The sequence below is a fragment of the Zingiber officinale genome, chromosome 7B, assembly GCF_018446385.1.
Source record: "Zingiber officinale cultivar Zhangliang chromosome 7B, Zo_v1.1, whole genome shotgun sequence".
Taxonomy (NCBI): domain Eukaryota; kingdom Viridiplantae; phylum Streptophyta; class Magnoliopsida; order Zingiberales; family Zingiberaceae; genus Zingiber; species Zingiber officinale.
Genome location: NC_055999.1, coordinates 119,266,170 through 119,292,910, shown reverse-complemented (window position 1 = coordinate 119,292,910; position 26,741 = coordinate 119,266,170). Strand labels below are relative to the sequence as shown.

Here is a 26,741-nt window from a genome sequence, read left to right as displayed (position 1 = left end):
TCCACCTAGTAACTTATTTACGAACTGACTAAAATACCCTTTACAGGCCGGATAGAGTCCGATTCGGTTTTCTTTAACCCGGTTCGATTGGCCCACGGCTCCCTAGCCCAAAAAATAAACGGGTGCGGATTTTAAGTTGAAAGATATCCAAACCCGTACAAAATTGGCTATAAATAAATTAAATTATTCAATTCTTTTTGTGTTCTTCCTCGGTGCGTTCTGAACCTTCTCAACCTCAAATCCCTCGTTCCGGATTCTTTCCGACGCGCGTGGAGATCGTCGAGGTAGAAATCTGCAGTCTTTGCTCTTCCATAGGTTTCAATGCGATTACTTTTCTAGTGAGATCGATTAGATAGTAGCAGAACAAAAGTTTCCAAATCCTCTTTCGTTTAGAAGTATTTGCATTTTGTTTTTGTTTCATTCTGATTGATTGAGGAATTTTAAATGAAAAATAAAAACATCTTTTTGTTCAGTTATTTCATCTGCTTGATCCACATTTCCCATTCGTCGGTAGTTCTTATGTGATAATGGTGAGGATCGACGTTGGTTAGGCATCGGCACCCGAAGCATCACCTTCAACAGATTAACCCACTACTTTTCTGTTTGAATCATCCATTGGAAGTTTGAAAAAAAAATATTCATCCAGTGAGCGAATTGGGCAGAAATCTTTAGTATCACTTACATTTCATTATTTTGACAGGAAATATTGATCGCATTTTGTTTATATAACACATACTTTCCCCCCCAAAACATGAGAGATTGCTGAACATAGAGCGCTCACATTCTGTGAATGCTTGAATTTCCTTTTGCAGATAGCTTATTCTTCTCTAAGAATATTGCTTTTGTTGAACAATTGGCTACTACAAATAGAAAGCTTAAGAATGCTTGATTGGATTGCTGGCTTTTATGCAGGTGATAATGAATGGCCACCATCTGAAGGAAATGAACCTTTAAGTTGTTTGTCACTCAGATTCTTCTTGATCGTTAACTCAAGCTCTTCTTCCTTCATATCGGCAAACTGAATCAAATGCTTAAAGCTCTTTAACCTGCCGAGATTTCGATGGTTTGTTGCACTTGTCTCTTCTTTGATAATTTCAACTTCTGTGCTTCTGTACCTGGCATACTGGTAGCACAATTTTATGCAGAATAGAACAAGGGCAAGACCACAAACAGTACCACATATTAGGAAGAGACCCCAGAAACTACTGAGACTTAGACGGTTCGCTTCTATGTCAGAACCTCCATAAGCACATCCACCATGCGATAACCATTTATCATGGATTTTCTGGAGTTCACCATCTTCAGACAATGATAGAATTGCGGTAGACATATCAACTGCAAGAGGAGAGTCTCTTTGGAAAGCCTATGAAGCAGGAAGTGTGTTACCGTATTAAAATTGACAACACAAATTATATCAGCAGATAGAAAAGTCAATGGAATTGAGATGCTATTTTCTAGAAGAAAAGAAAAGAAAAATAGGACTGGAAATTGAGTTACATTCAAAAAGTGTCTAAAATATAAGATTTGTATAGTTTCATTATTTGCTAATACTATTTGTTCTCCTCATTAAAGAAGCATCCTGGTCTTTGAATTGTCAAAAGTTCTTATGAGATGTATTTTGTCATTGGATTAATGTGAACTCTAGAAACTTGTGCTTTAGGTACTGATGAATAAGAAATTTCTATGAATGATTTATTTTGATGCTAAAGGTAGCAATGCATGCATTATTCAATCGAGGAACTTACAAATCCCCATCCATTTTTTGTGAATTCTTGGCCCACTATCCTGAACTGGCAGTAGGTGGACAAGAACACGTCAATGTATAGAACCTCATCGACTATGGCTGCAACACCTCCACCCTTTGGTCCAAGCTCGAGTGCCTTAGCATATTGTTCGGGGGAGTTCAAAGGTACAAGCCTGGACTCAGCAATATTGAGATCTTCTATCATATAGTTTCTTGAAAACTTACCTTCCTGGTAGCCGATAGGTTCAGAGGTCGCGAGCAAGCTATCAAGCCCTGTGATCCCTGATGAAAGCTGTTGAACAGTCAGGATGGATGTCAAGCTTGCTGTGTAGCTTGAAGTGATGATCAGGACTACAAACATCCACACTATCAGCACAAAGCGGCCCAGCGTACTAACTGTGTTCTCTCCTGAACAATTTCCAGACATAAAATGAACTAAATCTCAAAGATGGACGAATCAATTGTGTGCTATCAAATGGAAAGATCACTTACTGTGGGCAAAAAACATTGTTGAAAAGCTAAACCTGCAAGTGTACAGGTCAGTATGAGTTGTCTCATATACCATGCAATTACCTTAAAGAAATAGCTAACAGAACTTTGTATGAAACAATGAAACATGCTTTTTACAAGTGGACTGTGCTCTATGTCAGATCTTTCGAAAGTTCTTTTACTGAGTAGCTGATAAATTTTATCATATACATGGTCAGTCAGCACAGATATTGAATAGCAGAGATATTGAATAGCAATATAAAAACATTAACAATAGTTGAACTCCTATGTGATGAACTTATGAGAGATGACCTTCAACTAGCTAAAAAGTTGTATATAAATAGCTCAAACAGATAGTGTATCACTAGATGTGTCAATTTTTTGAACTAGTATTGTTGCATTAGATGTGTTGATTCTTGTGCAAATTAATGACACTTACCAGAACATTGTTGCTATCTGTCTTCTAGGTTTCCCTCGGAACTCAGGGTTGAGTCGATGTTCAAGAATCCAAACAACAGCCCCTACAACCAAGAAGAAAGCTCCCGTGACACACCACATTTCAGCTGTGAATGGCTTCATGAAAGCCCAAGCACTCGAGCTCTCCTCCCTAACCCGGGTGACTATTACAAGTCCTGATTCAGCATATGGCTGTGTGAAATCCACAAGTCTTGTCCTGTTCCTCACAATGGCCATATCCCCCACCACGGCATCAAGTTCCTAAAAATAGAGAGTGATCAGAAACCATGCCACTGATGGAGCAAAACAAAAGGGGAGTTACAAGATTCAAAACTTTAAAAAAACTCTCACATTTCTAGCAACCATTCTGACAATCTCGTCATAGTTTGGATTCTTGGAACCATCTCCTATCAGGATGAACTTGCATGGAACCGGGTACGGCAGCTGTTTAATCGCAGCATTAAATACATCAATGCAGAACCCACTTAGATTGTCAGGGTCTGAATTGTTGGTAATGAACTCTTTGAAGCTAACTTTGTTGGGCACACCAATTCTCAAAGGCTTGCCATTGTTGGGGAACACCCACCCACGGGGCTGCGTTGTGATCTGGCCGGGCCACACCACAGCATAGAGTTTCTGTGTGCCATCATTGGAGAAATTCTGTTGCTGCTTGTACAGAATCTCAGGAGCAACAACTGATAGCCTAGAGTAGTTTGACCAATACCCGATCAGCTGTGACCCTGTTCCTCCTACATTAAGGATGTCATAAGCTGGCTCAACCAAGTTGCGGTCCGAATCAAACTCGATCCGACCGGTCAAGCCGGTAAAGTTGGTGACCAGTAGCTGCCGAAGCAACTGCTCGCCGCCGGTGAAGACTTTGAGTGTCGAAAGGCGAAGAGTGCTTCCCTTCTCATCGTGCAAGTTACGGTCATCTGTAAAATTGATTGTTCCGCCTGAATTCAGAAATTGATCGATGGCTCGAGCTGTTAACCAGATTGAGTCATAAGCATATCGACCATAACTGATAAGAAATCTCTTCCTTGGATCAGGTTGTATTGTGTGCTGCCGGAGCATGATGACTCCTTCGACAAGGCTCAGTGTGCTGGAATCAACGCCACTAATTGAGTCCAATTTCGAAGAAAGCCAATCTGTAGCAATCCATACATAGCCAGCGGCCATCATGCCAAGGTCCTTCGCAAGGGAGAACACGTTTAAACCAGAGTCTGGGTTGACATGGACCACATAGACCCGAGACTCCATCAGGTTGACCTGGACCAGGAGGTTGTTGATCATAGTGGAGTCCGCGTGTGGCGGGAAGCTAGCCTTGTACCCGATCTTGGATCGCTTTTTGGCAAGCGCATCGCCGAGGGCAGTGATGCCGCCGCGGCCATAGTCATCATCGAAAAAGATGGCCGTCACCTCACGCCACCCGAAGTGTTCAACAAGGTCAGCAACGGCGTTCATCTGGAAGGCATCGCTGTGGGTGGCACGGATGAAGTATGGGTACTCCAGGGGGGAGAGGGTTGGGTCGGTGGCGGCAAACGACACCAACGGGACGTGGAGCTCATTGACAACATGGGAGATGACATGGCCGATGCCAGAGGACTGCGGCCCAACAACCGCGATCACATTCTTCTCCATCAGTTGCAAGGCTGCAAGGGGATTCAATTGAATAAGAACATCAATTGTGAAGCTCACAAACACAGCTATTCATCATTAGTTTACCTTCCACTGTGCCGACAAAGCCACTGCAATTAGTATCTTGTTTGATGACATTGAGTGTGATCCCTGCAAGGATTGTTGAGTCCCTATTGACATCCGCCACAGCTTGCTCAATTGCAGGCATTGCAGCTCTTCCAATGATGGAATTGAAAGTGAACAGAGCACCAATGTTGACCTCACTTGGCTTGGAATCAGCAGCAGCAGCAGCAGTCTGTGCCATTGTTCCATTTAACCCAAGCATGAAGTAGAACCAAGCAACCAGTAGTGGGGGAGCCAAGCCCATACTTCCTTGCTGCACAAAGTTCAATGCAAATAGTTAGGTATGATCGGTAACGATAGAAAAAAAAAAAGAGAACTTTATTAGAGGCCATGAAACCTGGTTTGATTGGGAGAGAGTTAATGTTGTGAGACCAAAGTCTGAAGTAAAGAATTCAATGCCTGCTTGCTCTGTTATATGCTGCACTGCATCAGAGAATCAGAATCACCTTTATAAGCTTGGCAAAGAAGGAAAGAAGTAGTCTGAGCTTCAAGAAGAAGATTGTTTTTCTTTGTTATGTCAATTAATTGGACAACACACAAGTGTTTGGTTGTGTGGATTGCATTAAGTTGGAGAGAAGTCTGTCAACCACATAATTTGGATTGGATTGGACTCTGAGCACTATTTAATCAAATTATGGGCGACACTATGACACTCTGTTTTTGTTGTTAGTGTTATTGGGATAAATTAGAGATCAGAATTGGTTCGCTTATGAAGGAAAACTCATGCGAGAATGGGCTTGATGGAGTCCAACTTGAACGAACCAGTGCAAGTCTTTGACAGAAAAGGTTTTGTGGAAATTTTACTGAAACAGTTTAATGAGCATTCATTTGAATGTTTTGTTGTAGAAGGTGGTTGATTTGATGAACTGAGGTCAATTTATCGCTACTGATGAACATTAGGCGATAGAGATCCACATATACGATGGTGACTTTGGAAGTGATACTGATGGTATTCTTTTGTTGTACCTAGAGGAGGATTTTGGGAAAAGGCATAAAAGAAAATTCTACAATTCGATACATGTTTGTGTATACTTGTCTATTTTACCACCTTTGTATTGAAGGCTCAATATTCTTTTGCGCGATTGTTGGTTCTTTAGTGTTCACTTGTCGACCATAATCATATTGTTGCTAGTTGAGTTCCACATTCTTAGTTTGCTCGTACCAAGCTAAATATCAAGTCTTGACTAGTTAGGACCGTCTGATCCTGTCCGAAAGTTGATGAGATGGATGTTGGGGATGTGGCGCTCCTACTGATCTCATGTGGTGTGGACTTCGCTCTCGCTTGCAACACAAGTAGCGTCAGTGCCGAGCCAGGGAAGGGGTCCCGGTGATGACCCTCTGACGTTCAAGTCAGTCTCTGACGAAGCAAGAAGAAACGAGAAGAAGCAATGAGAGCTGTAGCGTAACAGTAAAAATCGCGTGTAAAGCATACCTCTGTTAATGCTTGGACTCCCCTTTATATAGAGCCTCGGAAGTGCGCGTTCACGTTTTCCAAGGTGAGCACACATCTCAAAGCTTTCCCTGAAAAGATGTGTCAATAAAGTATCCCTGACACAGCACCTTAACGGACCGAGCATATCTCTGAAGTGATAGTGGAAGCTTCCGCCGTACGATCTTCTGTGTGACCATGCCGCTTGTCAGCGGCATTAGCTCCCAAAAGGATGTCAAAAGATATCCTGATGTGTCTATTGCTCGGCCGAGCGGAATGACCGCTCGGCTGAAATTTTGCTATCCCTGCGCTGTCTACTGTCACGCCGAGTGGGATAGCCGCTCGGCTGAAAGTTCACTGTCCAAGTGTCGTCCACTGTGGGACCGAGCGGGATAGCCGCTCGACGAGTAGTTCACTGTCCGCGTGCACGTCTAATGTCGAGTCTGCTGCTAGGTCGAGCGGAGGAGTCGCTTGACTCGGCTTCTGCGCGTCCCTTGAGTACCGGTTTGATTACTCCTTATGTTGAAGGTGGTGGGTCGATGTTTAATCCTTGGTCGGAATATGCCTCGCCTAATTGGCCAACATTGTTCACTCAATGATCATCTTGACTTTGACCTCCACCGTGACAGCAAAGTGAAATCCCTCCTAATCACCGCATCACCGCCGATAGAGGCTAGCTTTGAAAACCATCTTTAACTCCACAATGCGGTTGTGCTCGTCTAAACATGTGAGAAGTGTGAAACAAAACTAGAGAATATTTAGACTTGATGGGGAATTTATAGTTATTTTCAAGTATATATTCTCCTTTAATGGGTGTAAAAGAGGAGAAGGAGAAGAATAGCATGCCATTGGATTAGACAAGAAAGCGATCACCATTTTGCTAAATGATGCATGTTTAATGGACAAGAGAAGATTTGCGTGTTTCAATTTCAACTCCATGCTATTTTTTTTTTAAAAAATCAAATCAAATAGAAAAACATTTTGAAAAAGTTTCACAATTTGATTTGGATGATGTGATCACAGTGATGCTTATTGTTTTTGTTTATGAAATAAAGATGCCCGTTCTTTTTTATGTGATTGAATGAAGTTTAGATGAAGCTAAATGGAGATTCAAATAGATTGTTTTATGTTAGAGGTGAAATAAAAAAAACCCAAACTAATAGAACAATTATACAAAAATTTTCAAAATTTTAATGATTTTAAAGATTTAGAATAACTTTTTTACTTTAGAATAAAGATTTTAAAGATTATATATATTTATAGTACAAAACATGCCGGACATACTTTTTTTATAATCGTATTTTTTGTTTCTTTTGACTTTGAGGATTCTCATAGCACAAGGAATTGAATAACAAAAAAAATAGAATCGAATTCTAATTCTTGATGTTGAAAATCATTATTTTGCAAGAACACTTAATAACCTAAAGAACATCAAGATTTACTTCAATTGAATTGATCAAATTATTTTTTGAATAAAAATTTGTGCTTTTCAATTCTTATCATCTGCAAACCATGAATTCATGTCAAAGACTGCTTGCATTTAAATGTTTTGTCATAATTATCGCGTGCTTAAAAACAAAAGTTGATAGTTCGAGGTGCTTTTTGTAATAAATAAAGCGAGATGTCCGCAAGTCTGAGAAGAAACCTACGTAAACAAGAAGTACCATGAATTGATAGTTTGAGGTGCTTAGAGGGTATAAAAAATTTACGACAATGGTGTAGTCAGGATCTTCAACTGTCCTGGGCTATTGTTGTTCTATCACTGTGTTTTCTATGATTTGCTACTTCTCGATGCGTTGAACGACAAACAAAAGAAAACTCTTTTTGAATTTGAGCTGAATATATAAGTCTAAAAATTACTAGACAGCTAGATTTGAACTGAATATATAAGCTAAAAATTATTGGGTTACTGGGTTTCACTGGTATGGAAGCCTAAAAATTAATGGGTTGCTGGGTTTCACTGAGATGGAAGCCTAAAAATTAATGGGTTACTGGATTCGGTCTCAATAAATAAGCCTAAAAATTATTCGACTACTACGTTATACTGGGCTAGAGCCTGGTAAAGTCCAGCCCTGGCTATGTCATTGTGTCGAGAGTCATTTGTGCTTCCCGAGTTAATCGGATAGGAGGGGTGCTTCCATCCTCGCAAACTAGAGTGGTTGAGTAATTAATAGAGTAAGACTGATGGATGCATGAGCTATCTCCTCGCGACTGAACTGCCAATCTCTGGATATGCTCGCAGAAAACTTGAAGGTTAACATCGTCAGTGAATATGATATTGCTGCCTGGAACGATCTCGTGGGCAGAATTGTATATTGCTGATGGGTGCAGCTTAATTGCCAACAAGAATCTCGCCTGAAGAGTAAACAAGCAAGCACACACAAGTTAGACGATCACCCGTACTGTCATGGTTGATCATTATTGTTCCTCCGTGTTGGCCCTGGGACGGATTGACGGGGGCGCTGGGGTGAGCGTATTCGTTTTTTTTGCCACCATGATTGATCATTATTGCACCACCACTTGTCCTCTCGGCTGTCGTAATTTACCTCTCTCATGATGGTCTAGGGTCGGATGTGACGGGGGCGCTGGGGGTGAGCGATTTCATCTTTTTGTCACATAGTTGATCATTATTGTTGATGGGTGATTCATATTTGGATAAATGTTAATGCGAGAGATGTTATGAAAGATTCATATTTGGATAAATGTTAATGCGAGAGATGTTATGAAAGAAAAATCTGTTAATATTTTTCGTAATAAAATTCTGTTACGATTTTATATATAACATAATTTTATTATGATTTTATATAATAGAATTTTATTACGATTTTAATCAAAGTCTCACATTGAAAAGATTTAGTAAAGATCATGAGTTTAATAGGATGTAAAATATCTTCATTGATATGAGATCTTTTGAAGAGAGTCCAAAAGCAAAGCCATGAGGGTCTAGGCCCAAAATAGACAATATCATGTCATTGTGGAGATATGTGAACATCCTTCGATCACAACAAATGGTATCAGAGCCATGATTCAGATCAGATGCAATGTGTGGGGTGGCCTTGAACGAAGTTGAGGGAAGACCCGAAGTAGGTCGGGGTGACCGGATGTTCGGGAGAGGCCCGAAGCAAGTCAAGAGTGACAAGATGCTAGCTGTAGTCCGGACCATGAGAGTAATTATGGTATTTCGTTTGAGGGGAAGATTGTTAGGATTCAATCAAAGTCCACATTGAAGATTTGGTAAAATTATGAGTTTAAAAGGATATAAATATTTCCGTTGACATGAGGTCTTTTGAAGAGAGTCTAAGAGCAAAGTTATGAGAACCTAGACGAAAGGATTATTAAGATTCAATCAAAGTCTCATATTAAAAAGATTTACTAAAGATTATGAGTCTAAAAGGACGTAGATATCTCCATTGACATGAGGTCTTTTGGAGAGAGACCAAGAATAAAATCATGAGAACCTAGTCTTAAAATAGATAATATTACACCATTATAAAGATATGTGAGCATCCTTCAACCACAACAATTATCATCGGATTTTCACTTCTAATTCGACCTAGGACAAAGAATTTTTTTATGCATGTTTAGGAATTGCAGAGTGAATACTGAGAACCATGCTTGATGTTCAGACCGGTCAGAAATCAAGTTAAGTTATAAGTCAAGGAGAAAGAAGCTCGGCTTTGGTGAAAGGGGACCCAAAACAGGTTAAACTCTCTCAGCTCGGTTAATGTCGGATTCCCTCACCTCAATCTCAACCAGACTCCATGAGCTCGATGAAACATCAAAGAAAATTATATATAAATAACTTGTCCAAAAAAAAATCAAGAATCCTTAAAAATTGAATGTCCAAAAGGCAGCTATAGCCTACTTGTTCTTTCAACTGCTACTTTCATCTCGGCAACCCCAACCTGCATATATATTCATAAGCAAGAAAATCATTCGAGTTCATCAAATTTATGATAGATTTGCACTAGAAAAATTCAGATGAAGAATACAATTTTTAACTTATTTGTCATTTTTTATGCATCTTCCAAATTAAGAACTCCATGAATGATAGAGCAATTTAAGGTGCTATAAAGCAATAACTTGTTTTCTAGCATCGCAAGGACTATATCTTTAACAATACGTAGCAAAAGGTAATTCACTCGTTCCCGCGTCCTCGTCAATCCGTCCCTAGGCCAACATTGAGGAGATAAATCATGGATAACTACTAGTCATTAGTGCAAGTGACCAAGATATAGAAAAGATATACTCAAATGCATTGAGTTTTAACCCTAAAACCTCACGTAGCATTAGGCCTGGGTTGCTATGGTATACTGTACCCAAAATCGAATACCGTATATCATACCGAAAAAATCAATATTCTAAGAAATCATACCGATACTGTAACGACATTTCGGTATATCGAAATGTCGATACGGTATCGATAAAATACCGTCATGCCAAAGTTATATATATTACATATAATATATAAAAAATCATTCTCTTGTAATGAAGGGCAGTGATCACTATTCGTCAATACAAAATAAATCATTCAAGAAACGCGGTGTGAGCGTTGGCTGCGCAAGTAGATAATCACGACGTGACGTGAGCGTCGGCTGTGCAAGGAGCCAAGGAGAAGAATCGCAATGTGAGGGTCGATTGTGCAAGGAGAGAATCGCGAGTCGCAACGTGTGCGTCGGCTGCGCAAGGAGAGAATGTGGTTTGGGGAAGAATTTAGTCGTTTAGGGTTTGATTTAGGCTTTAGGGAAATCTAAATTAATCATTTAATCTAGAGTTACTCGGTATTTCGGTATACCGAAATATTTTAAATTGTTACCGTTACCGACAAATTCGGTACGGTATCATACCGTACCGAATTTTTCGGTATACCGAAAATTTCAATATATACGGTATTTTTTCAATATGATTTTTCGGTATTTCGATATTTCGATATTTTTTTCCAGCCGTAGGGAAAGCTAGTTAGAGGGTATCCGCAAGGATAAATCACGAAACGCTAAAGATTCGGCTCTCGTCGACAGCCTCTTCTCCTCTGCTCCGCTCACCTTTCTAATTAACGCTTCTAGCGTGCATGCTGTTATCCTCGTGGGGTCAGACCTTAGGCTCGTTACGTTAGCTCCCTCCCTTGAGCACACCTATATATATAGGTAACAAACTTAAACACCTCCTGGCGCTAGCTAGTTGGTACTCTCTTCTTCATCCTGGGTGATGTCGGAAGTGTGGGAGTTCAAGAACGGGGTGATACGGAAGGTGGAGAACCCTGGTGGTCGTCAGCCCCGAAAGGTGCTGGTCCACCTGTCAACGCGGAGGTGATAACTCACACAAGATGCTAGAGAATAGGAGGAGGGTGGGAGCACTACTCCGACATGCTGCCGGAATTCATCCAATTAGGCCTGGGTCGGTACGGTATATCGTACCTGATCCTGTCCGAAAGCTGAGTCGGACGAAGGCTGGTCGCGATGGCCTGGTTGTTGACAGAAAGTCGTGGGTGATTCGGCTCCCACGGGCGGCTGACGATGCTGCAGGATCCTGCACACACTCAGACGATCTCCCTCCTCACGTTAGAGACCAGAACCCAGGGAAAAAGTCCCCGGATCAGGCCCTCCGACGCTCAAGTCAGGTCCTTTTTCCCCAGAAAAATCAGAGAGCTGAAAAAAAATGACTGAAAATGAAAAGTTGTGGAAAAGTGACCAGAAAGCGTACCCGCGTACGAGGAATCCCCTCCTTTTTATGCACCCGCCTCGCTTCCAGAACCTGCAACCCTCTCCGAAAACGTTAGACGCTGGGCTTTGTCGTATATCCCGGACACCTGTCGTGCTGCTATTGGTCGTGAAGGCATCTTCTTGTTTAGAAACCTCCGCCTTTACACATGGGTTTTGTCTTGTAGCGAAGGACATCTGTCAGGCTACTATTGGTCATGAGGGCATCTTTTCGTTTAGAAACCTCCGCCTTCGCACATCTCACTGGTATGTAATGATTACCCTTGACGGACAATTGTGATCCTCCGACTCCTGCACAGCTTAGCTCATCCTATTTATCGCGGTCTGCATCTACCTCACACCCCTCGACCAGATCCCGCCTCTAAGCGTTACTTGTCAGTCGGGCTAACCCTGAACAGCCCTGTCGATCACGGTCTGTACTCTATACCCTGTATTTCCTGGCGCTTGACCATAAGCCTGTAGATCAGGCTGTCTTTACACAGCTCTGCCGCTTCCGATCTGTGATTTGTGACTTGCACTTCCGGGCCTTCTAATTGCAGGCCTGTAGATCGAGCTGCCTCTACCAAGCTCTGCCGATTCCGATCTGTGAGTATTTGCTGGCCCTCGACCGTAAGCCTGTAGATCGAGCTGCCTCTACCCAGCTCTGCCGATTCCGATCTGTGAGTATTTGCTGGCCCTCGACCGTAAGCCTGTAGATCGAGCTGCCTCTACCCAGCTCTGCCGATCCCGACCTGTGCCCGGTGTTCCGCCTGTTATCTCCCTTTGTCTTTCAACTACTTTGCCCCCTTGATCGACAAGTCTGCCTGCCCTCTGACCACCCCATATGCTTGCCTCTGACTGCCTAGTCAGCTTGACTATTGACTGCCGAGTCACCTTGACTATTGACCGCCACGTCCTCTTGACTTTTGACCGTTATATGGCCTTGACCCTTCTCACCCTTTCCTCTTGGGCCCCTCCATTGCCAACCGTATCATAAGCCTCCCTCACAAGTCTAGTCGAAGGAGGACGACAGTCTGACTGACTAGACCTCAGCACATCTCTAAGATCTCAGCATATCTCCATCACCTCAGCATATCTCTATGACCTCAGCCTATCTCTGTGTCTTACCACACCTCTGCGCGCTCTGCTTCCTGCCTCACACACCAACCTTTGTGTAGCGTCACCGGGGATGCATGCCTCCTTAATTGCTTTGCCAGTCGCTTGGGGTACCGTGCCCACGTAGTTGCTTTGACTTGGCTACCCATCCTCTTTATAAAGAGCCTTACGATCACTTCTTTATTCTATCCTTCTTCTGTCACGCCTTCCCACTTTCTTTTGCTAACCCGCGTTCCACCAGCTTCTTCCCACGCGATGCATTCTCCTTTTTCTGAGGAGGTTGATCAACCACCTTCCCAAATGCGGATAGATCAGCTCACCTTACAACTTACCGAGAAAGAACGTGAACTAGAGCGTGTATCCAAGGATCGAGCTCGTCAGCTAGCTGCCCTGCACTCCATGGAAGCCCAGTATCGTCTCGCAAAGTCTTGCGTGCATGCTGAGAAGGCGAGGAAAGAGGAATGCCAGGCTAGCCTGCAGCGCCAACTTAGTCTTCAGGAACGTTTGCAGCAAGAGCATGAAACGGAGCTATCTCTCCTCCGTGATTGTCTCGACGATAAGCAACACACGATCGCTCAGCAGCAAACAGTCATCAGATCCTTACACGCACAGCTGGCTCGAGCCTTGAACGCCCCAGAGGCTCCTGAGTCCCCAGACATTTCTTCACACAACAGTGCTCATTCTCCATGACCAATCCTTTCCCCGAGTTAAAACTAGTTCAGGCCATAGTTGTCTCAGTGGCTCCTTTGCCGCAAAACGTTCCCTCTTGTAGCCTTAGCTGTATCGCCTGCTTATGGAACTGTGTTGTTGTACTTGTATATCTGTCCTTTTCCGGCATAGTCTTTCTTGCTCAATTTTCATCTAGCAAGAATTTTTAGAAACTGGCCCGTATGTAAGAGCCAAGAGTTGCATCATGACTCATTTTTATGTATGAATTTTGGATAATAAAACCAACATAGTGCTTGAAAATTAAAACTGCAATGAACGTGCAAAACCTGATTCCGCAGTTAATATTGATGCTTTAGGGGTAGGGTGGATGACCTCCCGTACTCCGTACCTTGCATATTTGCTGCATATTTGCAATTTGCATAAAGGAACTACAACAAGACCAGATGTAGTTAACCTGATTATTGGGAGACGTTCCGCTCATCGTGAGGCATATCCATCTGAAAGGTAGTTAGGCGTGGGCGCCGAGCTCGCTTATGATTTTCGCAGGGGAGATGATTTTTGATTCCCGCATGGGGGCCGACCTGAAAGGTCGTTGGGTGTGAGGACAGAGCTCACTTTTGATTCTCGCATGGGCGCCGACCTAAGAGGTCGTTGGGCGTGAGCGCAAGACTCACTTTTAATTCTCGCATGGGAGCCGACCTGAAAGGTCGTTGGGCGTGAGAACAAAGCTCACTTATAACTCGCACTGGGGCGAGAGTCTGGATATACCGACCTAAAAGGTCGTTGGGCGTGAGCACAAGGCTCACTTTTAATTCTCGCATGGGAGCCGACCTGAAAGGTCGTTGGGCGTGAGAACAAAGCTCACTTATAACTCGCACTGGGGCGAGAGTCTGGAGACATCGACCTAAAAGGTCGTTGGGCATGAGCACAAGGCTCACTTTTAATTCTCGCATGGGAGCCGACATGAAAGGTCGTTGGGCGTGAGAACAGAGCTCACTTATAACTCGCACTGGGGCGAGAGTCTGGAGATACCGACCTAAAAGGTCGTTGGGCGTGAGAACAGAGTTCACTTATAACTCGCACTGGGGCGAGAGTCTAGGACACTCCGGTCCGAAACCGGTGGCGATGGTGCTGGTCTGAGACCAGTTGGACCCCAAACGGCGAAGGCATAGATGCATTGCTCTTCTCCGCCTTCATCCGTCTCGCCTATGCCGACCTCATTGCTTTGGTTGATCTGGTCGTTATTGCTAGCTTTGGGCTTACTCATTCGCGTCGCGTTTCTCCCTGCAATTGCATTATGTATGGTATAGAATTAAGAATAGAGAAGGGAGCGTAAAAACCTTACTCAACCCTTGGGCCACAGTGCCCTTGCAGCTTATGATGACCCCCGCAGTTCTCATGATGCGCTTGGTTAGCTGATCGGATCAGGGGCTGCCTACGCAGAGCTACTTGCTCGGATGATCCGAGCAAGCAACACCCCCACAGGTCCGCTTGATACTTCTCTGATCTGACATTCACTTCTGCTGACCTGCCTTGTCTCATTCGTGACCCTTTTGAATTGCCTGGTTTCTGCAGCTTTATGAAACTTCCCGCCTAGCCTCGGGCCTTTCATGAAGAATGCCCCTTTTTTGGGGCCACGCCCCTTCATGATTACCTTGCCATGTCAATCTTTAATGCGCTTCCTCTCGCGATGACACCTGTCTGGCGCCTTTATTGCTCACGCCTCCTGATGCCAGCTTTCGACCCTTTTCCGCACCCTCCGACGCTTACTTCCCATCTGACGGCGCTGGGGCGTATTACCCAAAAAGATACTTGACTCGACTCTCGATGTTTCCTAGAAATGAATGGGCTTTATAAACCCTAAAGGCAGTCCGCCGTCTTCACTTCGACGCTTCGCTATCCTCTTTCTCTTGTTCGTGGCCACTTCTGGTAGTGCAACTTCTCGTCTTCCTGCTCGCGCCCGACCTGTGACCACTCTTGTCTTCGACCTCCTCCTTTGCTTACTCCTCACAATCATGGACGGTAAGGAAACCTTCTGGTATTCATGTTATATCTCTGACCTGGACCATCACGACTTGTCTTTACTGCAATCCCATTTGAAGTTAGATTCCTCGTATGAGCTTCGTCTCCCTTTGTCCACTGAACACCCCTCTTCTCCTCCCGAAGGTTTTGTCACCGTCTTTAGAGATCAAGTCTTAGGCGGCCTTCGCTTTCCTTTACACCCTTTCTTCTTCGAGCTGTGTCAGTACTGCAGCCTCAGCATTTCTCAGTTTTTCCCTAATGTATTCCGAGCTGTCTGCGGAACCATCATCTTGTGCCGCATTTATCACATTCCCTTGACCGCTCGATTATTCCATCATTTCTATTCCTTCCGACGGGCCGAGGCGGGGGTATTCAACGTTCAGGCCAAGCCGGGCTATAAGTTTTTTGATGACTTACCTTCTTCCAATAAAGGCTGGAGATCTCGCTTTTTCTTCCTCAAGCCCCCCGTCCCCTTAACCGGGCCTTCCCAATGGCGTCCCATCCTTGCTTCAGACTTCCCTTCGCACGCTCATGAACCTGCCTGCTCCGCAGCTACGGATAAGCTGAGCGGTGTTGTTGTTCACTTGTCTGTATTGATGCTAGAAGACATTCTGTACGCTTTTGGTTTTAGTCCTGTTTCCACAGAAATCGGAGCTCCTTTTGGTAAGTTGTTACTTTTTATATGCCGCTCTTCGCTAACTGAGGTGCCTTTTCTTCTTATTCTTGTAGTGGCTGCCATCCTCCGCTCTTTTGCCAATCAGGAGACACCCTCGGTGGCCGTTCTGCAAGCTCTGAACGAGGAGCTAACACAAGGCCTATCTTCTGACCCCGCTGCTTCCGCCGGTCCACAGCCTTCGGGACCCCGAACCTCAGATACGGTAGCCGCCTCGGCGCTTATTGAGCCACCTGCCCCCAGCCCTGCAGACTCAGCCCTACCCCACATCTCTGATCAACCTGCATCTGAGCCATTGCCAGCAGGACAAGTGCCTTCGCTCCCTCCTACTATGAAGCTGCGCCTTACGCGCAAGGGCAAGAGAGCGACCATGGTCACCGCAACTTCTCCTCCACCTCCTCGCCGTCAACGTGTAGTGAGTATCTCTTCCCCCTCTAGGTCCTCGGATACGAGCTCGACCCAGGAGACAAGTTTGGCCCGGGAGAAGGCCTCTGATATGGAAGTGGCAGACCCGTCATTGGACCTGACAGCTCCGGTACCAATCCAGAGTGTATTACTTGCCCCGCCTTCGTCCTCTAGCGATCAACCCCTGGGCTTGCTGACTCCCCCAGCCTCTCCTCTTCTTGCGCCTATGAGCTCAGCCATGCCGACTCTGAACCTGCCTTCCGCAGACCTAGCTTTCGAGGCTTCCTGGAGACTTCCTTCAGAGACCGACTCGGCTTACGCGCCCGCTGCCGACCTATCTTCTATCTTTGGTAGGGTCGATTTCTATGGGGACTTGGCCACCACCTGGCAATCAGCCAACCGCCAATTCCGGGAGAGCAGTTCCCCTTTGGAGGGGTTTGATCAAATTGTTCGTTCCTTGGTAGTGGTAAGCTCCTCTTCTTCCTCTTCTGGGTATTCATATGCTTCTATAACCCCCTTTCCCTTCCTATGGCCACCTGCAGACCTGTTCCGCGAGTCTGAGTGCCGTTCAGCGAGCGGTCGAGCTTCAGCGAGAGAACGCGGTGCTCAAGGCACGTCTTCAGGAACTAGATCCCCCTGTGGCTTCCTCAGCTCCTCCTGAGCCTTCCCTTGGAAGCTTGGATGCTTATCTGCGTGCCGCCGGGGAATCTGCGGCCTCTGCCCGAGCCATTTCCCATGTCGCCTTCGATAAACTTCAGAAGTTGGAGGTGACCTTAAAGACAAGTGAGTCTTCCTTGGCTTTTGAAGCGGAGCGTCATCAAGCGGCAGTTTCTGAGCTGAAAGACAAAGAGGCAGAGCTGCTCTCCCGATCAGCGGAGTTGAGATCGCTACGGCAAAGTCAGGAGCTCCTGCAAATGGGGTTGGCCGATGCCCAGGCCCTGGCTAGTGCTGCCGCTAGCCGGGAGGCAACCGTGCGGACTCAGTGGGAAGCTTGCCAAAACACTCTTCTATCTTTGCAAGCGGAGCTCTCGCAGACCCAGGAAGCAATGTCTCAGGGCCAGAGCGATTTATCTGCGGCTCGCGCTGAGGCTGCCAAGAACAAGAACAGCCTGGAAGTGTACCAGGCCGGTGAACCAGGGCGGCTGAAAGCCTACAGACTGGATGGTCTTGTTGTTGTGTCACGGGGCCGCGGGCGGGGTCAAACAGGCCTTCGAGCAAGACTTTCTACGCTCGGCACCACCTGCCACCTTTCTGGACACAGCTCGTCTATCCAGGGAATTGCCGCAGGAAACTTTCCCTTCCTTCGAAGCGGATGATGGACTCTTCTTCCTGGAGGCTCCTCACCCTGCGGCCGATCCGGCTCCCGTAGATATTTCTGCCCAGGCCCTTCCTATTGCTGCTCCTGAAGCGTCCGCTGATCCTGCGTCTTCCGCCATAGTGTCAGCCGACCCCGGGCCCCTTCTGTTGGCTTCCAGTGACCCTGCCCCTTCTTCCTCGGATGTTGTGTGATTGGCGACATGTTGTAATGTTAACTTCCATGTGCTAACGCTGAATCTTCCGTGATTGTACTTATTCGCGTGGTCCTATTGAACTTTGGATGATTATACTTATCTGCCTTCATGTCTGGATAATCGTATGGCTTCCCCTTCGTGTGTCCTTAGTTTGCTTCTTTTCTTAGTAGGTCGTTCGTAGCTTTGGTTGATCTCTGTTAATCCGCTCGCCCTTGCTTATTTTGCTCGGCTACGTCGCTCTTCCTCCAATAGTTGCCTTTATACCTAGCCCGGCCAGGGCTAGACTTTACCTTGCATGTCCCTAAAGCCCGCTGATTTAATCTACCCACCTTCCTAGTGGCCCCTCCGTACACTTTTGTCCTGCTTGGAGCAATCGCCTTAGGAGGCGCTTCGTATCTCGAGCCCCTGCCTTTCCCATAATGTCCCCTGGTTATACTCTCGAGGACCATCACAGGGCGTTCCTTGTCTATCTTCGCCCCTGCATCAACCATCCGTTGCCAACTTACGAAAGTGTCCTTCCTCCGCCATACCTATAAGTATCTTCGTAATCTTTCTCTTTTGCTGTGATTCGCCATCACCGCGGAATACTCAAACGTCGCCGCCACCGATTGACTTTCTCGGAGACTTTGCCGCGACCCTCCCTTTTCTCCAAACCTCTTCTTTTCGTTTGCTCTTCCTATCTTCTGAGATAATCTCTTCTGCAATAGCTTCTCCTTCTTGGATCTCCTTGTTGGCAGAGCACTTCCCAGGCGCTTCGACTTTCGCTGAGTTGGATTGGGATGACCTACGGTACACTTACGAAATCCCTACTAACTTTCGCCCCATCATCCCTACTGGTGTAAACTTGTACTTCGATCCTCCGCTTGGTTCTTGTACTTTCTTCACTGATCAATTTGTATCTGGCCTTCGTCTACCCCCGCATCCTTTTCTGTCTGGAGTGTGCCGCTACTTTAAGATCCCCTTAGGTCAGCTAACTCCCAACTCCATAAAGATTTTATGTGGCTTTGTAATACTCTACGAAGTTTGCGAGGTTTCCTGGTCCGCTCCCCTCTTTCACTGCTTCTTTGCTCTTGCTCGGCACGCCGATGGTCTTTTTTACTTCCAGGCTCGCAGTCATACTGCTTTCTTCTCTCCTCTTCCTCCTCCCAGTGCTAACTGGAGGAAAAAATTCTTTTTTCTCCGGTTTCCTGAAGAAACAGGCTGACCTATGCACTGGCAGTCTGAGCTCCCTCTAACTCCGGCACTGGACGAATTCCACATGGACTTCTCCTTTGCTACGGCTGCAACCCAGATGGAGGATTGGCGCTTGAATCTGACAAGACTGCTATCTGAAGACCTACTTTCCTTTTTCCTGCTGAGCCCCGCTTCCTCTGAAACACCGCGCTCCTTAGGTAAGTTCAGGCTGAGCCCCCCTCCCCCGCTTTCGACCATTTTCTCTGTGAGAATGACCTTTCGTATTGGTGCCTACAGCGGAGGTTCTGCATCGCGCCTCAGAGGTTCTGTCTTTGCCCCTCGATGATCTGGAAATACTGCGACGCTGTCGGGTGATCTTGGATAGGAGGTTACTCCCTTATCTTGGATCCACCTCATTTGGGGCAGCGACTCAGCCCGCTTCCAACCCCGCCTCGCACACAGCTTCTCCTTCACATGCCGCCCCGAACCGAGGTTAGGGTTGTGATCAAGCCAGCCGTCCGGCCAGCCGCGTCTTCCGAGGAGCCCCCCCGGGCCTCTAGACGTGGTCGCGCAGCCCTTCATCGCACAGGTCGAAGCTCGTCCGGGCGAGACGCCACAGACAGGGGTGTGCAGCCTCTTCACAGGGTCAGCCTCGCTCTGATGACTTTGACTCTAACGACCAGCTCCTGCTTCACAGGCGGCGTCGAAGACCAGGTCCGACTTCATAAACGCTTAATCCTGTTCCTTTTACTGCCATATTGCCCCTGCTGCCATCGTGGCTGACTCTGACCCCACTCCCTTCTTCATTTTTGTTTCGTTTATCTGGCAGTCTCTCCCAACCCTTACAGGGGAAGACCAGCTGCATTCCGCTCTGCCCCCACTCCTACTGAGGAAGACAGCCCAGGCGATCGTCATGACCCCGTGCCAACTGAGCCCGTTCCCGAGCCACCTCCTGCTCCTCCTGGTTCTGACGCCGACCCTTCTCGACCTTCCTCCTCCGCCCGCCATCATTACAGGACCACTATCCCCTCTGAAGCTACTCTAGCTCGGCGACACGACGCACCCACGAGCATTCTGATGATGAGAGGCTGCCTCGGCAGTTTGTGGGCGGAGAGCATGAGTCAAATGGATAGCGCGTCGCCATTAGTTCAGATGGATAGGTTCTCGAAGTCCTGGGCTAAAGTAAGTACTCTTCACCCTACACTTGGTATTAGTTTACCTTAACTGAGGGTTATATCTTCCATCCAGACTCATGCAGAATCTTTGGTGCTGAACCAATCCTTCCACGCCCTCCATCACGAAAGCAAAGAACTCCGAGAGAGAGTCTCTGAATTAGAGCTGCAACTGAATGACCCCGCCCGAGCCAGTTATGCATTGCGAGCAGAGATCCGAGCCTTAACTAATCAGACCGACCGGCAGAAAAGTTCCCTGATGCAAGTCAAAGATGAACTCCGAGCTATGAGGGAGGAAAGAGCTGCCTCTGAGGCGGGGTATCAGCAACAACTAGCCCACCAGACTTAGGAAGCACAGTCCAAAGATACCCTTCTGCAGGAGAAGAACAATAGACTGGAGGTTCAGGCAGCTCAGTTGGAAGCTCAAGGAGCTGAGCTGAGGGCCCTGAGGGAGGAACTATCCCAGTCTCGGGCGGCTTTGACGGGAGTATCCGCTGCCCTGGCGATTTATCAAGAAGGAGAGGAGGATCGTTGCCTGCGAAGTCGAATGTCTTATATGACCTCTCCTGAATTTTTATCCCAGGCTGGGGCATGCTTTTCCGCGACCATACCATACACGGCGGCTGGGGTTATCCGACAGCTTCACGCGCAGAATTTCTTGAACTCCATCCCTCCCGCAGACTTTTTGGATCAAGACCAAATCATTCAAGGCTTTCCGGATGAGATTTTTGCTCCTTTTAAATGATCTGTACCAGCCGCTTAAACTGAGAAATTTTTACATGTACATATGCGTCTTCGGATTTTGTACTTGACTATCCTACTGTCTCCAGGCCCCTCGCCTAACCCGGCTTACACCAACAGAGTCAGCCCCCTTAAACCCGATAGGGCCGTAGGTAGTTAGCACTCCAAGGTCGATCCAGCTTCCTTCCTTGAGCGTCCTGCAAATAATAGGCCCCCGATGCCAATTTCTTGATAACTTTGTATGGTCCGTCCCATTGAGGCACCAACTTCGTCACTTCCCCTAAGGGTTTCATCTGCTTCCAGACGAGGTCTCCTTCTCCAAAGAATCGGGGGATCACCCTTCTATTATAGTTTTGTCTCATCCTCTGTCTATAGGCTTCCAACCTGGCAGCTGTTTGTTCACGAATTTCGCTGATAAAATCTAGTTCGGCCAGCCGTCGCTCTGTGTTCCCTTGGTCATACATCATTCTTCTCACGGACGGTATCCCGACCTCCAGAGGTACTACTGCTTCATTACCATACACTAAATGGAAGGGTGTCAGACCTGTACTTTCTCGGGGTGTCGTACGATAGGCCCATAAAATGCTCGGCAGCTCGTCCACCCAACTGCCTCCCGTGTGATCCAGCTTGACTTTGAGCCCTCGCACTATTTCCCGATTGACTACCTCTGTCTGACCATTGCTTTGAGGATGAGCCACCGAAGTAAAGGCCTGAGTTACGCCGAACCCCTGCACCAATTTTGTATTTTGCGTCCTTGAAATTGTCTGCCATTGTCCGACACTAACTTATGAGGCAGGCCGAATCTGCAAAAGATATTCTTCCACAAGAACTGGATCACCGCATCTTCAGTGATTCTGGCCAGGGCTTCCGCTTCCACCCACTTGGAGAAGTAATCTACTACTACCAGCAAGAAACGTTTTTGCCCCGTAGCCATCGGGAAAGGTCCTACGATATCCATACCCCATTTGTCAAATGGGCAAGACACTATAGAAGTTCTCGGCAACTCTGTGGGTCGGTGCGTCAGGTTCTGATACCTCTGGCATGACAAACAAGTATTCACCAGCTTCTGTACGTCCTTCTGTAGGGTAGGCCAGAAATACCCGGCCAATAGTACTTTCCGGGTCAGCGTTCTTCCACCCGCGTGATTGCCACAGCACCCCAAATGTATCTCCCGCAAGGCCTGATCTGCTTCTTCCGTATTCAAGCACTTGAGCAGAGGTCTGGAGAAAGACTTTTTGTACAATTGATCTCCGATCATAACATAAGAATGAGCCTGTCTCCTGAGCATACGCGCCTCCTCTAAGTTGGTGGGTACAATTCCTTGTTGGAGGAAGCTTATTATAAGCGCCCTCCAATCAATTACTTCTCCCTGGTTATTTTGTAGATCTATCTGAGCTATAAGGAAGGTCTATGCTATAGATCTGTCAAGCGCCCAAGTGGTCAGGGAGCTGGCCATTTTAGCTAGTTCATCCGCTCTTTCATTTTCAGCCCTGGGAATCTTAGTGACTGTGACTTCTTTAAACTCTTCCCTCATCTTTTCATAGGCTTCCTTGTAAACTCGCATCTTTTCATTATTTACCTCAAAATGCCCGGTCACCTGCTGAGTTACTAGCTGGGAATCTGAATATATTATGACTCAGCTGGCCCCTACATGCCGAGCTACTTGCAGACCTGTTAATAGGGCTTCATATTCTGCCTCATTGTTGGTAGCTCTGAAATTTAGCCGTACAGCCAGCTGCATAATGTCTCCCTGCGGAGATATTAGAAGTGCACCTACACCACTTCCATGATGGGTAGCCGACCCATCTACATAAATTTTCCAGACCTCCTCCGAGTCTGCTTGATAAACCTCTGTCAAGAAATCCGCCAGAGCCTGTGCTTTGATCGCGGTTCGGGGCTGATATTGTATATCATATTCCCCTAGCTCGGTTGCCCATTTGATAAGCCGACCTGCTACCTCCACCTTGGTGAGAGCTCAACCCATTGTACTGTTTGTCAGGACGATGATGGGATGCGCCAAAAAATACGGTCGGAGGCGCCGAGCCATGAGAACAAGTCCGTAAACCAACTTTTCCAGGGCCGTGTACCGAGACTCAGCCCCCTTCAATAGATGACTGAAAAAATACACTGGTCGTTGTACATTGTCCTGCTCTTTAACCAGCACGGCCCCCACGACCTCGGGGGTGGCTGACAAGTAGACCCAAAGGGGCTCTCCCACAACAGGCTTAAACAGTGATGGCAAAGACTCCAGGTATTGCTTTAGCTCCTCAAAGGCCTGTGTGCATTCTTCCGTCCACTGAAACTTGGCTGCTTTCCTGAGCACTTTGAAGAAGGGCGCGGCTCGATCTGCAGATCTGGAGATGAATCGGGACAGCGCTGTTATCCTGCCGACTAGCTTCTGCGTTTCCTTCAGATTCTGAGGGATCTGCATGTTCCGAAGTGCTCAAACCTTCTCAGGATTGGCTTCTATCCCTCGTTCAGTCACCAGATACCCCAGAAACTTCCCTCCTTTGGCCCCGAACAAGCATTTCAGAGGACTCAGCTTTACACCATATTGCCTTAGAGTCCCGTAGGTTTCCTCTACATCTCTTATGAGATTGGACGCCAGGGGGGACTTGATTAGGATGTCATCAACATAGACTTCGACGTTCCGCCCAATCTGACTTCGAAAGACTTTGTCCATCATCCTTTGGTAGGTAGCCCCAGCATTCCTGAGTCCAAATGGCATGACCGTATAGCAGAAAGTACCGTCAACCGTTATGAAGCTAACCTTCTCCTGATCCTCCCTAGCCAAGGGTATCTGATGATATCCTTGATAAGCGTCCATCATGCATATCCTCTCACAACCAGCAGTTGAATCCACCACCTGATCGATCCGCGGGAGAGGATAACAGTCTTTGGGGGTGGCTTTGTTGAGGTCACGAAAGTCTATGCACACCCTCCACTTGTTGTTAGGCTTTTTTTACCAATACAACGTTAGAAAGCCAGGACGGAAACTGCACCTCTCGAACATGTCCTGCCTTCCTGAGCTGATCCACTTCAGCTCGGATAATTTTATTCTGGTCGGAAGAGAAGTTTCTCTTCTTCTGCTTGATTGGCTTGGCTTCGGGCATTAAATACAGCTTGTGCTCGGCTACCTCTGGTTTGACTCCGGGCAGCTCCTCTTGTGACCAAGCAAACACGTCCTTATTACGGCTCAGACACTGTATCAGCTCCGACCTAAGCTCCGGCGGTAAGTCGCTGGCAATACGAGTGATGCTCTCTGCTCTGTCAGGGTGCAACTGAATCTCTTCCCAAGGGATAGGCTCCTCGGCAATAGGCAGAGGCTCCTCTTGGATAGCGTGTACACCACTATCCTGCGTCCTCCGGCTTTTGCGTGCCTCCACCCGGACCATATCAATGTAGCAGCTGCGAGACACCTTCTGCTCTCCCTTGACTTCCCCGACCTGCTCGGCGACCGGGAACTTGATCTTCTGGTGAAAAGTGGAGACAGCAGCCCGGAACTCATGCAGAGCTGGCCTTCCCAGGATGACATTGTAGGAGGAAGGCGAATCCACCATGATCCTGTCCGAATGCTGAATCAACGGACGCTGGGCACGTGGCGCTCTCCGGGTTGCTGATGTAGATCTCCGGCTAGTCACACGAAGCTCCGGCAAACCTGCACAGAAGTCGGGCCGGGAAGGGGTTCCCGGCGGCGACCCTCCGACGCTCAAGTCAGGTAAGCAAGTGGTGGAAAAAGCAGCTCCAAAGCTTGTAGAATACGTACCTCCGGCGAAGTCTGCGACTCTTTATATAGAGCGGTGGAAGGGTTCCTGTGCGTCCACCGAGGCACATACATGTCCGCAGCCCATACTTGGGTATGTGCCTGTCAGAAAGCTTACCTGACGCCATACTGCTACAGTCCAATCACGTCTTCGATGGGACAACAGAACACCTCGTTGTCAGATCTGGAGTATGGCCTAGCCATAAGACTTGACGGCTGTCAGAAGATGTTCCTATCCCCCTTTACCCCCAACAGGTCGGGACGTCTATCCGTCCGGCTGAACGGGGAGTTCACGTGCCGGCCGGACGGACCTCATCTCATGCGCAGTCCGGGCGGCACTCTCCTCACGTCCGGACTGCCGTTTGCAGCGATATGCTGGAGAGAATTTCGGTAGGGTGCTATGTAAGAACTGTTAGCAGTACATCACCTTCTATTAGGCCTTCCGCTCGGTTCTTTGCTACTGTTCCATTGAGCGTCGGAACCCCAACTTTAGTCGGGGCGCCTATTGCCTCAGCTATTCACCGGTCGGTCTGCCTAGCCGGTCGACCACTTGGCCTTTTGACTCCAGCGTGGCATGGACCCCTCAGAATGGGGGTCCCCTGTTCTAATTGCTGGATCACACCACTATAAAGGTGCTCCTCCGGGTGCGCACCAGTGGCTCAGTGCCTATGGAGATGGCCAGCTTGATCTGACCCATGGGCTTGACTTCGTTGCCTGTGAACCCGTACAAAGAAGTGGTTACGGGTTGGAGCTCAGCGGCATCAATCTGCATCTCCTCGAACACAGCTCTAAACAAAATGTTGACCGAGCTCCCGGTATCCACAAAGACCCGAGCCACTCGGCTATTAGCAATAACTGCCTTGATTATGAGAACGTCGTCGTGGGGCAGTTCCAGACCCTCCAAGTCTTGGGGCCCAAAGCTAATAACAGGGCCGGACGCCTGCTCGTGGCTGCATCCCACGGCTCCCACATATAACCGCCGACCATGTGATTTACGGGCTCGGCCTGAGTCCCCGTCAGTGGGCCCTCCTGAAATCATGCTGATTTCTCGCACAGCAGCGTTGCCCCGGTTTTCCAGCTCTCCGGCATCTCTTCGATCTTCCCCGGGACCGGCTTGGTTAGAAGGACCGGCTAGGTCGGGTCGGGTCTGACGAGCACGTCCAGCCGCGGCCCGTTCTTCCTCCATTCTCTGTATTTGGGGCGCTAACTCCGGGGGGGGGGCAGACCCTGCTCGGCAGCTCGCCTGGAATCACGAGCGAATTGGAAGCAGTTACTGAGATCATGCGTCCTGGACCGATGATATGTGCAATATGGTGCCCTGAGCGGGTTGGGGGGCAGGCCTGGGTTGAACGCGCTGAAAGGGTTGAGCTGGTTGGGGTGCTCTCCTTTCAGGTCGGTTGCCAGGAGCCACCGTCTTTTCAGCCTTCCTCCTAGCGGCCTGAGCTTCCTCCACCTTGATGTAGCAAGAAGCTTTCTCCACCATATCATCAAAACTCCGGGCGGGGTTTTTGATGAGGTCCCTGAAGAATTCCCCTTCTCGCAATCCGTGGGAGAAGACGTTCATCAATATTTCTGAGGTGACGGAGGGGACGTCATTGGCCACCTGACTGAACCGGTTGATGTAGCTTCGCAGAGGCTCGGTCGGCTCCTGTTTAAGAGCGAAAAGGCAATGGTCGATTTTTTGATACTTACGACTACTGGCGAAACGACGTAGGAAGGCCATTTTGAAATCCATGAAGCGGTTGATGGACTCTGGGGGCAATCCATCGAACCACTTCTGCGCCGACCCTGATAGGGTATGTAGGAAGACTCAGCATTTGACGGCATCGCTGTATTGATACAACATAGCCGCGTTCTTGAACTTCCGCAGATGCTCTTCCGGGTCCTTGCTCCCATCATATTCTCCGATTTTTGGGGCTCG

At 47.3% G+C, this 26,741-nt stretch overlaps 1 protein-coding gene across 2 annotated transcripts; it reads right to left on the bottom strand.

The window, feature by feature from the left end:
- Positions 1-654: 654 nt before the first annotated feature.
- On the bottom strand, positions 655-4,883 carry LOC122007272 (glutamate receptor 3.4-like). Of its 2 annotated transcripts, XM_042563105.1 has the most exons (7): positions 4,788-4,883; positions 4,415-4,703; positions 3,041-4,341; positions 2,673-2,950; positions 2,237-2,268; positions 1,746-2,152; positions 655-1,363 (listed from the first exon to the last, which is right to left on the bottom strand). In XM_042563105.1, exons 2-7 carry the CDS (start codon positions 4,692-4,694, stop codon positions 905-907), a joined length of 2,757 nt encoding a protein of 918 aa, XP_042419039.1. In that variant the 5' UTR covers positions 4,695-4,703; positions 4,788-4,883; the 3' UTR covers positions 655-904. The 2 variants fall into 2 exon arrangements, with proteins under 2 accessions (XP_042419039.1, XP_042419040.1); XM_042563106.1 differs by lacking the exon at positions 655-1,363 and having other exon boundaries at positions 1,746-1,880; positions 1,970-2,152; positions 4,415-4,791.
- Positions 4,884-26,741: the final 21,858 nt, after the last annotated feature.

Excerpts from the sequence above, each read along its gene's own strand:
- LOC122007272 (XM_042563105.1), bottom strand. The coding sequence starts at position 4,694 with ATGGGCTTGGCTCCCCCACTACTGGTTGCTTGGTTCTACTTCATGCTT. Across the intron at positions 4,342-4,414 it reads CTTTGTCGGCACAGTGGAAG|CCTTGCAACTGATGGAGAAG; the intron begins GTAAACTAATGA and ends ATCCCCTTGCAG. Across the intron at positions 2,951-3,040 it reads TCAGAATGGTTGCTAGAAAT|GAACTTGATGCCGTGGTGGG; the intron begins GTGAGAGTTTTT and ends CTCTATTTTTAG.